The following is a 12,389-nucleotide window of genomic DNA, read 5'->3' on the forward strand; positions in this document are numbered from 1 at the left end:
AGCAGCAGCACATCAAGGAAATGGAACAGGAAGTTTTGGTGTATTTACTAGCAGTGCAGTCTGGCACTCTGGGTTGTCATGCATGCTGGTAACTGTTTGCTTGGCCCAGCAAAGAAACTCTGTGCTATGTGTTGGTGCACTTTGGATTTAACAGGAGCAATTAGGATTGGTCACCAGGTAAACAGCTCTTGCCTGACAAACACAGGACTCCATGCTTTGATGCTCAGGGAGAGCTCAGGGGAAATGTGCTTCTGCCCAGCAGCTGCTGGGCTTTGTGCTCTTCTACAGCCCCACTGATAAAACAAAAGTTCCAGGCCTTGGGGCTTTGCTGGTGGCCAATCTGTCACTTAAAATGTGCGTTCTGGGGAGTTGGGTGATGAATGCATCACACACAAAAACAAAAGGAACATCTGGCAAACTGAACTTCATGTCAGTAGTGACAGCTGATGAACTTTGCTTCAGGTTCTGCTCATTAAGGATCTATTGCTGCAATGATGGGCCTGACCTATTCCCATTACCACTAGTGAGAACATCACTACTGGCTGATGGGGAAGCCTTGGGCCAGCAATGTTTATGTGCTGGATGTGAGACTTTGGAGGGAAGGGAGGAAAGACAAGGCCCCACCCTCCCTAAAGCCAGACCAGTGTACGTGCTCCTGCATCTGCCCCAGGGGTGATGCCAGGACTGCTGCAGGTCTCTGCTGGGGCTTGGGGCGATCAGTGCCTGGTGTGGGCAAGGCACGGGATTTTTTCCTATTCTTTTGCCAGGAATTTCACCAGAACAGAGAAGCTGCCAGTTAAGGGAATCCCTGGCCACACTCCAGCACTACATTCCATTCCATGCCATTCCATTCCATGCCATTCCCTTCCCACTGCTGCCACATGTTACATGCTCGTGCCCTCAGATGGCAGGATGGGAATAACACTCCAAGGGGTGACTTCAGGGGTTGCCTGAGAAAGAAGGTGTCTTCTTATTTTCAAATTATCAGGAGAAGAGTATCCAGCCAAGTTCAGGATTCAGTTTCAGGACTGAAAAACTGAGTGCAAATCAGCCTCTGCATCTCCTACATCCCACCCTGGGCTGTACCCAGCAGACTCCTCTGTTACTGCTGTAGCAGTCATCTCTCACACAGACATGGCTCCCCAAGACCCAAGGACACAAGCTCTACAGCTAAACTTAACTTCTCTGAATTTCAGCCAACATCATTAAGCTGTTCCCCGAGCCCACAGATAGAAGAGCTGTGAAGAAGACATCCCTGACACTGAAATAACCAAATGAAAACCACTGCCAAGAGATGGGGCTGGTAGGCTCAATTTTGGCCTTTTATCTGTAAATTGTGAGCTTTCCCTTAAGACAGTTCTCATCCTGTTAGATCTGCCCTTTCAATGAATCACTGCTGTACCCAAAAGGCAGAAAAAGATAAGGTATGGAGGGGGTTTTAACAGGTTGCTTTCTTCTGCCTTTTAACTAGGTCCATTTTTATCTTTGTTTCCTTGTACAGCATCTAAAGACGGGTCCAGATCTCCCAATGGCACCTTGCAATCCCCAGACACTGCTCTTGCTTTGAGCAGTGTGTCTGCTCAGATGATTTCCAGAGATCCCCTCCAGCAAGTTATTCTATACTTTTAACTTCTAAATCAGCTCAACTGCTTTTCACATATTCCCCAAATATCTCTTATTTCCTAGACACCTGTGCATGTAGCTATGAGCATGTGGTATATTGATAGGCATTAGAGGAGCTCGACCTTCATGGAAGTTCCCAATGAAGAATGCATGATCTTCTGGCAAACATTTAACACAAAACAAAAAAGAAAAAACAGCAGAAACAGAGGAACTTCAGAATATTTAAAAATAAATCTCAGTGAAAGGGGGCTCAACCATATTCAGAGATTTAAATCATCTGTTTGAAATTTTAAACTGGCTTTCAAAGGTTTATCATGGAACAGAAGAGGTGACTGATGTCCTCAGCTGACAAGGGAAATCAGATCAGCTTTAAGTAATAGGAATGCACCAGATGCCTGCAGCACAGCTCAAGCTGGGCATCTGATGCAGGGACCACTGGAAAGCCACGTGCCTGTGGCCTCCCAGAGAACGGGTCTATTTGGCTGACAGTGGTGAGTAAGCATTTCAGAAGCTGCTTGCGCTCAGGTGGGTGCAAGCCAGCTACTAACATGTTCCAGCACCCTGGAGGAAATCTGGGACAGAGAAAGCTCAAAGGCTGCATCCTGCTAAGAACACTGAAAGCAAGAGCAGATGCCATTCATCCTGCCCATTTCCAGCCAGGCTGCAGGGCAGCAGCTGCGATGCTCTGGTTCCTTTTGTTGCTCTTTCCCAGCCCTGTTATCATCCAAAGGTGTTTTGGACTCCCTCACCTCTGGGTGCTCAGCTGGTAACGAGCTGCCTGGTTGCTGACATTGCGAATCAGCAGAGTCTTCTGGCTGCTGTACTTGACCGGACACACCGGGAAGTCCAGCTGGTCAGGGAAGTCCAAGATAGCTCGGGCACCAACTGCCCGAATTGGCACAACTATCCTTTCCCTTGCACTGCTGCACACAAGCTCGTGGAAATAATCCTGCAGGAAAAGAAACTAGCTCAGCACAGGATATTTAGTGCCATCCCCATGGCAGAAGAAAAACCATTTCCTTTAACTCATCAATGGCATCCATTTACCTATCCCACCCTAAAATGAACACTAAGTCCTACTAATATGTCACATTTTAAAGGCACCAGGGCACTTTGCAAAACCGATCTCTGTGGCATTAAGCTCTTGTGTCACTTGGATCATACAGAGAAATACCCTAGGCCACCATAAGTTTTACTCTAAATTTTAATAATGTTAAATAATTCCTAAGTCCCTTCTAAGGAACATGGAGCTAGGGAACACAGGACATTCCTCTTTAGGTTTCTATATTCCTGCTGTCTGAGAACAGGACAAAGTGTTAAACTGACTCTAAGCAGCAAAAGGAAGATGAGAAAACAGCTGCACCCAAAGAGCTCCTGCACCCAAAGAGCTCCTGCACCTCTGACCTGGTGTAGAAACATTAGTTGGCTCAGAACTCCCTTCTAACTTTGCCTCTCCAACCAAGTCAGGAGAAGAACAGTGCTAAGAGGTTGAAGGATGCTGTTGGAAAGAGCCTCTCTTTGTTTCCCTGCAAGGCTTCCTCCCTTCCATGCCATGTCCTAAACCCTTCTGTATGAACAAGCCTCTGGATCACAGCACTGAGATCAGACTTGCCAGGGCCCCAGCACTGGTGTTCAAACATCCTCATAAAAGCAGGTTTGGCAGGGAATGGGTGCCAGTTGACAGAGCCACCACAGTGACAGGCATGAAGACAGAGCCACAGCAGCGTCACTGCCACAGGCTCTGGGCTCACGGGACTGCCTGCAGGTTGTACCTGCCCTACACGAGCTCTTTCAGGCAGGTGTCCAAGTCCCCTGCAGCTCACCAGCCTCCTGCTGACTAAGGGCACCTAGAGCCCAGTGTGCCTGTGCCAGGCCGGGCTCACAGGCCCAGCACATCCTCTGCCCTGGCCCTGCAGCTGTATCATGGTCAGCTGTGCTCTGGGACAGCACAGCTGCAAGGCTGGAGAACAGAGGGTGTGAAAAAGCATCATCTTTGCTCCAGCCCCGGGTGAGGCAGAGAAGCTGCTGCCAGTCAGGAAGGAGGAAAGCTCTCTGACCTCTTAATTCCTCTAGTATTTTCCATAATAATTAAGGTCTTTTCACTGTACCTAGAAATGACTGAACATCTGTCAACACCCCTTTGTCATTTTCATACTGTTCCCTATGCACCTTCCCTTGGGAATGCTCAGGAATGTGCAGGGAGGGGAAGCAGAGCCTCTCAGGCCTGGATGCAGTGCCTGACAGCACATGCCAAGGTGTGACTGGCAGCAAGCTGCTTGCCCATGGCCGGGAGCCAAGCTCACAGCATGGAATGGGATGTACCCAGGGTGCAGGGAACAATGACTTTGGAGATAATTCTGTTTTGGCTCCTCCAGTCTCACCTTGTTCTCGTCAGGGGTGAAGCGGATGCGCACATGGGCAGGCACACCCGGCGTCACAACACGGTACACGTTGTTGGAGCACATGAGCTGGAAATAAGGTGAGCTCTCCATGTAGATCTTCACCAGCTGAGGAAACTGCAGGAAAGATATGAAACAATGATTTTACCACTTGTGGAAACAGGATGAGACAAGACCTGTCCGTGCCCTTGTGACATCCCTCCTTGACTCCTTTTCCAAACCACTTTCAGCTGTGGAGGTACAGGCACGTAATTCACAGGGGTGAACTTGAGTCCTTTCTGTCTGGGTCCAGCATTTTGGCCAGGGGCAGTAGGGCAGTGCCTGGTGGGAAGGAAGGGCCAAGCAGGTCAGCACTAGGATAGAGACACAGCACCTGAACCAAGTCATCTGCATATTCAACAAGATCAAAAAACCTGCTGGCTTCTGCCAGCACACAGCCATGCAGTCATGTTCCAGAGGGGGAAGGTGCTGCCTGAAAGTAAAACAGCACATTATCCTGTGGGAAGGAAGAAAATCTCTTCTACCAGATCAGGTTTGGGTAGGGCAGCTCTGGGGATACAGACAAGCAGACAGACCAGCAAGAGAGGAGACCAAACACTGTGCCCTTACTGAGAATAAAAGCAAAGGAAGGAACACAGCAAGACAATTCCTAAACCAAGGTGACGACAAAGAGAATTTAAATGGGCAGTAAAGCAGCAAGGAAGAATCAAAAAATTATGACAGCAATCAACTTGCCAAAAGTGACAGAAACACAGACTGTGCCTATCAACTATGGGCTTCAAAGGCATTTTATGCCTGGAGAAAGATGACCAGCAGTGACTGACATTGTGGTTCCAGCATTTAAAGCCAATCTTGGCTTTCTAGGGGTTCTTGCTGCCTGTGCAGGCAAGCTGGGCTGTTGGGCATTCCTGCCTGCAGCCAGCAAGCCAGGTTCTGCCCTCTAGGATAGACAGACACAGCATACATGCATTTTCTAGCACAGATATCAACCCCTGAGCACCAAAATGCTCTCCAAAAGTCTGAACCAGATGCTTTTGATTCCCTCCTGTCTCTTCCCACCAGGCCACTCTTGGTACAAGCCTTATTTGAGAAACTGTTTCCTTGACTGGAATTCAAATGGTCTCAGTTGTCCTTTTACAGTGGAAGACAACTGCTGACATTTTTCAACTTTTTCTCTCTCAACTCTCTTGGCAAACTACAAAACAATCACAATTTCTTCAAGTGAACAGAAAACCTCCAGGAGCACATGGCTTTGGATGTGCTGTGGTTCTCCAAAGGAACAGCAGAGCACCATGTTGCTTTTGGAAAACCTGAGCAGAGCTGGATGAAGTTTGGTAGGAGCCTGAAATGGCACCTAAAGGCCTCCTCCTACTTCTGCTGTATCAGTCTCATTCCAGGGCTGTTTCAGAATGCATTCCCTGCAGTGCCAAAGCCATTAATGATAAGTGATTCTAGCATAAAGTGGAGAAGTTACAGCCCCTGAGCTTTGACTGTGAGCTGCACAAAGGGAGACAAACAGGCTGAGAAAGGCAGGGATTCCTACAAATTTTAGGAGCCAAGATTACCCAAGGAGACACAGGATGTGGTACAGACTCAAAGCAAAGCATGAGAGCAGGTAAGAACTGCACAGTACTCAACATTCCTATCAATCCAGAGCTTTCAAGAGAAGGAAACTCCTTTGGAATAAATACCATCAATACATGGCCAAAATCAGGGGACAATTCCCTGCACAGGAAATGTCTCAGCTCCATCTTGCAGAACAAAGGTGCTGAGATATTTTCTTCTATATCTCCTGCAGTAGGTAACTTGCTTTGCTGTACACTAGGGGAATTACACCACCCTCCTCTTCCAGCACAATGTTAAACCTTCACACCCCAGCACTTACCTTGCTGTTATTAATGAGAGACACCACCATTTCACAGGCCTCATGGGTAACGAAGTTCTGAAATAACATCTCTGGTGGGGAAACCTGAAACAAGCTCTGTTTCAGGGGAGCTGATGGCAGCTGGAGAGGAAAGAGAGAACACAGAGAGGTTCAGCTGCTGGGAAGAAGGTTCACGAAGGAGAATCTTACACTGACCCCCAGTGAAGTCCAGGCTCTGGGTAAACACGTCTGCCCAGCCCACACTGGGCAAACAGTAGCTCACCTACTGAGCTCTGAGCTGATCAAGAACTGCTGGGCAACACAGAGCAGGTTCAAGGCAAGCAAGGCAAGCTGCTCTTTTGGCATGTATTTCTCCAGGTTTCCTTCTCCAGAATGCCAGGTAGCACTTACCTTAAGCACAGCCCTGTGCCCAGGTGGTCACAGAGCTCTGCGACGCTCATGGAGTAGAAAAACCCATGGGTTTACAGGAGTCTCCATGGGAAACAATTCTGAGATGTCCTTTACTCTGAGACAGGGAAACCAAGGCCCACACAACTGCAAGTATCTTTTTTGCTCTAGAACTTAGACATCAGTAAGAAGTAAACAGTACCAAAGGAAGTGTGAGAGATGAGGCGATATCTTGCTAAAGCCAAAAAGTTATTAAGCAAAAGAATGGAATTTGTTGGTTCTATGTGTTGTTTATGGTTTGGATCTGCTCAGGTTGGGTGTTGCAGTGAGAACAGGGTTGAAGACCTGACCAAAAGGAAGTAGGATGAGCGGGGAGGGAACAGGAAAGTTGGTGGTCAGTAGAGAATGGAAGCTCCTGAGTACCCATCCAATAGTAAAGGGGACAGGGACCGCCCCAGCTGGGTACAGAGGGGATAGAAAGATTGCCATTTTCTCCAAAGGTGTGTTTGCTTGTCTCCAGCGGATGGGAGACACGCCCAGCTCAGCTGAATCGGTACTAATAAACAGTTTTCTTTTGCTTGGATGATTTTGTCCCGCTTAATTGTGCTTAAAAGATGGTGCATTTCAAACAGAGGGAATGACAAGAATAAAAAGACAAATGAGGTAAATGCTGAATGAGGATAAGATTCAGTGGTTTTGTTGGTACAGTTGGTTATCTTCTTTTTCCATGTGCTTTAAGAGGGCGCTTTCTTGTAATTATTGCTATCTTATTTAATGCCATTGTAGAGGCATGTCTGGAATGACACAACAGCAGCAAATGCTTCTGGAGCAGAGACATTACTTTATCTGCCTGCTTGGTTCCCAATTGCCAATCCCCCTCCCCGCACAGGTGGTCCACGGACAAAATTGCACCATCCACATCCCGCAAGATCTCTGCATCAGCCTATAAGTCTGGCAACACCTCCCTGATTTCCCCCTTCCATTCGGATTCCCAAATTAAAAACTCTGCTTGGGTAATTAGGCAGCAGGAACATACTCGGCCGAGGAGAGGGTTGCTTTCAACATGCCTCTAAAATATTCACTTTCGCAGCCGAATTATTTTCGGGATTTGCAGAGATCCTTGCTTGTCTGCTGTGGGATGGAGGACCACTGTGTGAGGAGCCCGCCCCCCCGCCGAGTTGTAAAGGTGACCGGTGCAGCCGAGAAGGCAGGCAGGGAATGGGGCAGCCCGGAGTTCCCACGCTCCCCCCCGCCCCGGAACCCAAAGCGTGGGAACCGGAAGTTGGGTCGTGGGAACCAGGGGAGGAGCCGGAAGGGGCGGGGTCTGGATCAGGGGAGTGGCGTGTGGGCAACTCCCCTCCCCGGGGGTGGAGCCGAGGGGCGGGGTGCTGCATAATTCATTAGAGGAGGAGTTAGGGGGCGGAGACGAGGGAGGGGCGGAGAAATCTCGGGAAAGGAAGGGGTTGGACAATGTCCGGAAGGGGTTTCGGGAGGAGGGGGGATGGGAAGAGGAGGCAAAATTGGCGGGAAAAGCCACGCGGTCGCCGCCATTTTGTGTCCTCGGGCCGCCATTTTGTGCCCTCGGGAAGGAGGGAGAAGGGAAGCCATTTTGGGGATTCGGGGTTAAGGGAGTAGGGGAGAAGGGATTCCTATGTATCTGGGGCAGCTTAAACCCAACAGAATGCTTTCGGCATGGGGTGGAACATAGTGGGGAAGAAGGGGTACAGGGAGGATTCGGGACAGTGCCAGCACTGTCCTGTCGGGGGTCCAGGGAATTCACAGAGGGGCCAGAATCTGCCTGCGAGCTGAGAACACCCGACCTTGGGAGAGAGGGAGAGGAAAGAGGGGTAGGATTTTTAGAACTGGGGATGGGTTTGTCTGCAGATGCTTGTGGCAGACCTTCATAATTATTTTTAATAATATCTCTAATTTGGAAAGCCAGGTGAGTAAATTTAGAGAGAGAGAGATCCGACTGCCGAAGGATCTCCCTCCCCACTTGGTCCCAAAAAGGAGACTTGATATAATTTACCTGCCGAAATTTCAGGGAAGGTCTGAGACAGCCATCGGACAGACTTCTTAATGTCCGATTTTTTAAACTTTTTTTTCCCAACAACAAGGATACCCACAACTTGGGAAAACAATCTCTTCTCCGGCGCAGACAGCTTAGCACCCATGCTGTCAAGTGGAAAAGTGTGCCACAAAAATCAACCACCGGGAAAAAACCCAACTAAAAACAGAAAACTGCCCTGACAGCTTAGCCAAATTGTCCTAAATGCTCCCCACACCCCGGGAAAGGAAGCACCAAAAAAGAAAGTGGGATCTTTCCCCAAAACCCCGGGAGAAAGAAATGCCCACCCACCAAAGGAATCTTTTCCCCGGACCCCGGGGAGAAAGAAACACCCAAAATGGACAGGGCTAAGCCCCGGGGGTCCCCTTACTTACCGAAGAGGGTCCGGTGAGGTCGGGGCAGAAACGAAAAAATCCCGGGAGTAGATCCAGCCGCGGGAGGAAGCCGACTCCGGGGGTGCTGTCCGGAGCTGCCGGTCCTGTCCCCGGGAGCGCCACCCTCTAACACGAGGGTCTGCTCCCACCGGGGCAGCCCGACAGCCAAAAGAGGTTGTAATCCTCGAGTCGGGGAGACTCAGAAGGTCCTCTGCCGTGGGGTCCGTCGCTGCGGGGGGAGCCCAAGTTGGGCGCCGGGCTGCCGCGCTCCCCCCCGATCCTGCCCCGGCTAGCTGTCCGGTGGGGCGAGAGGGGCAAATGAAGCACCCTCCGCTGGACCCCCAGGGGCTTTGGAGAATGCTCCGTGGGTCTTCCGAGCGCTGCTGGACCCCGCGGCGATGAGAGAAGAGAGGCTCCTGGCAGGGGTATAGCCAAGATTTATTGCAGCCCAACCGGAGCTAACAACACCCGAACAATCCTGCTGCCAAGAGCAGCTGACAGGTGCTTGCAGCGCCTTATAACCGGGGAGGGAGGGGAACCGGCTGACCAATGGGGATGGGGTGAGGAGTGGCTCTGGTGTGGGGTGATGTGTATGGGATCCAATGAGGGGCAGACGTAGGAGGGGTCCCCAGACCCCTGTCCAACCACCCGGCACCCAGGGTAGAAGCTTCTAGGTGTCCGGGAGGGGATGCCGAGTGACTGACAGGGCGCCTGGGAGGGGGCAAGGGAGTGGGTAGGCACTTTAGGGGAGGATTGACACGTGGGGTAGGGCGGGAAAACTGGGGGTAAACCAAATAGAACATGGGGGTACAGAGGAGCAAACCATTATATAATAAAACTTATAATAACACAACTCCACAGGAGAATATCTTTGAAGTTCTTTCACAATGTTCAGAGCAACACGTACCGTTCTGGGGGTTGTTGACACAGGCACAGAGAGTGCTGCACACCGAGGACCAGAGCTGATAGCAGGGATCAGTGTTTTCATCTGACACATTCTTCTCAGAGGTGGAGAGAGTTGTTCTGTTAAGGACAATGCAAACAAGTCCCAGAGAGTCAAGGAAACATAGCTGCCAACCAGTCCATTATTTGTCTGTTTGAATTTCAACCCTCTTTACCTGAATAACTGCAGCAGCAGGCTGATGCAGCCTGTATCTCTGACATAGGTTTGCCCATTTTCTAAAAGAGAATACACACAAGACTCCAGAGACAATTGCAATTGCAGACAAAATCTTAACATCAAGTTTAGTTTACATACATACATTCCCTTTCCTAAGCACATATCCTCCCCAGAAGGAAATACAAAATCATATCAACATAATGGTAAACAACCTTTCTATGTCTCTCTCTTTCTATACACTCTCAGAAATTATGGGTTTGCATTGGCAAACTATATTTTTAGAACTAAACCACGTTCTGCTGTTTAAGGAAATCCCAGTGAGCAATGACCTACTGCAACAATTCAGGTTCAGGTACATGCAAACATTCATCTTTATAAACTAACTTCACCAAAACATTACTTATTGAATGTTCCAAATTTTGTACTGCAGAATGGAAAACAGAAAAGGAGTGCTGTTGTAACACAGAAAAAAACCCAACTTACTATTATTTGAAACCAGTACTAAGATGACATAAACAGACATTCTTTTCAAGTTCACACCAGAATCCTTTTTCATTAAAAATAAAATGAGGTCTTCAAACAATGCAGAAGTACACAAAGTCTGTTGGCAATACACTGAAAACAGAAAGTGAAAACCATTAAGTCCTATGTAAGCCACTCATAATCCTAAACTTTTATGTCTCACTTGTGGCCAGTATGTGGGGAGTGGAGGCAGGCAGGACTATGAAGTGACTGAGGGCTTCCCCCCACAGTGAGCTCTACACCAACCAGGACCCTGGCAAGCTTTGCAACAATCCTGCAGCCATTGAACACTTGCTGCTGAGGGAGAGGGGGAGTGCAGGTGTCTGGAAACTTGAAGACACCCTGTGTGCACAAGTCAACAAGGTACTGATCAAATCTGGGGATGGACAGGGCAACTGGCACACCTTCATTGCCCTTGCTCCAACTGACAATCTTGTAGTCTCATTTTGTGAGACCAAAAGAAAATGGAGACAAAGCATGAGCACAAGTAATGACAGGGGCTGTGGTGCACTCAGAAATACAAACAATACTATTTTTTATTATTTGTATTACCATTACTCTCTATAATAATCCCCAATGTAAACAAAGCTGCTTCCTTTACGATGCAATGAGCACTCAACTTGGCAAGGTCATTTATAAACATCAAACCACCAATTTCTCGAAAGTATTCACTCACTTCACCTACAAGAGGAAAAAAGAACAGAAACTTTTGCTTTTGTTTCTCTGCAAAATGAAAGGCTTCTAAGATTTTCCAACGTCTCCAACCTTATGTCCTTTGGACATTTTTACAGTGCCCACCAGTTTCTTAGCATACATGGTGAACACAAATGACTGCATTGTTTCTAAGGAAAAGCCTTCCTTACTGTTTTGTTGGCAAATGGAATAGATAGTGATCAAAGCCTCCTTCTGAGACAGAGGGCAGTCCATCTGATATTTAAGGCATTCAAGCAGTAAATATCAGTTTTCATGTCTAGGAGCAAACACAAAAACCTTCATTAAAATTGTTATATCTTCTATATGTTAATCTAGTCAGTACTACAACAAACCTGTCCCAAATGTAGTGTGCACATGTATTTCAAAAATAGGGGAAAAGGGAGTCAAAACGGAGCTACATCACTTCTATTCAGCCACAAACAACAAACCAAGAAATATTTCTGTCTATAGTTTGTTAGTTGAGCATGATTTCCTTTGCAGAGTAACAGCCTCCTTTTAACATTTCTGGCCTTTATTTACTAGTAACTCTTAGTAAGTCAGATGTCAACTACTAAATAGTAAATTCACAATTGCAAGGTGCATTAAGTGTAAATAATACACAGCCATTAAAATATTCAGAGTGCAAATACAGTTGAAAATCTATGGAGTAGTAAGGAAAGAGCCCAAGAGCACAAGGCTGCTCCATGGTACTTAGTTACAGGAGACATAAATCATGCACCACAGCAGCAGAGCCCTCAGTCAGGTAGTTGGAGACATAACAGAAAATATCCTCATACAACCCTAGGCGGGTAAACAGACTTGGAAAATCTGCTTCTTAGTCTGTAAACCCTTACAAGGTTTGGGGGTTCTTAGAGAAGTTAAAATACAATAACAATGTGGATAAATATTAGCAAATAAAAAAAGACTTTATGGGGGTGTGCTTTACTGTATATGTAGGTTTGTCATTTGATTTACCCTTTGCATATCCAACACAGTATCCAAAATGTGGCAACTAGGAAAAAGCACATTTTCCCAACTGCTCACCACCCCACAACAGGCCTATCACAGTCTACTAAAACTTTGTAAAACTGATGCAGACTATAATGACAACTTATATTAGGTTATCTTACCACACTGATTTATCTGCACATTTTGAGTGTTCATTTTTGTTTTATCTCTGTTCTTGTTCTACAACAGCAAGGAAAAAGTGTTTTCAGTTTTGTTCACATTAGCAGTGTTATGTTAATAATGATGATATATGCAGTATAAATGACATCATTCTTCTAAAATGCACTTTTTCCAGTTTTCTGCTTTTACT

General features: G+C 47.5%; 1 protein-coding gene across 1 annotated transcript in view; it reads right to left on the minus strand.

Annotated features, from left to right (window-relative positions):
* LOC146766348 (axonemal central pair apparatus protein HYDIN-like) overlaps positions 1-12,389 on the minus strand; it is a 76,282-nt gene that overhangs the window by 58,634 nt on the left and 5,259 nt on the right. Inside the window, 8 exon segments of the mRNA XM_085589336.1 lie at positions 2,373-2,572; positions 4,005-4,139; positions 5,908-6,027; positions 8,737-8,862; positions 9,382-9,515; positions 9,644-9,759; positions 9,855-9,915; positions 10,931-11,059. Of these exon segments, the coding sequence (XP_085445462.1) occupies positions 2,373-2,572; positions 4,005-4,139; positions 5,908-6,027; positions 8,737-8,862; positions 9,382-9,515; positions 9,644-9,759; positions 9,855-9,915; positions 10,931-11,059 (1,021 nt within the window).

This window comes from Lonchura striata, chromosome 11, assembly GCF_050655825.1.
Source record: "Lonchura striata isolate lonStrDom1 chromosome 11, ASM5065582v1, whole genome shotgun sequence".
In the NCBI taxonomy this organism is placed as follows: Eukaryota; Metazoa; Chordata; class Aves; order Passeriformes; family Estrildidae; genus Lonchura; species Lonchura striata.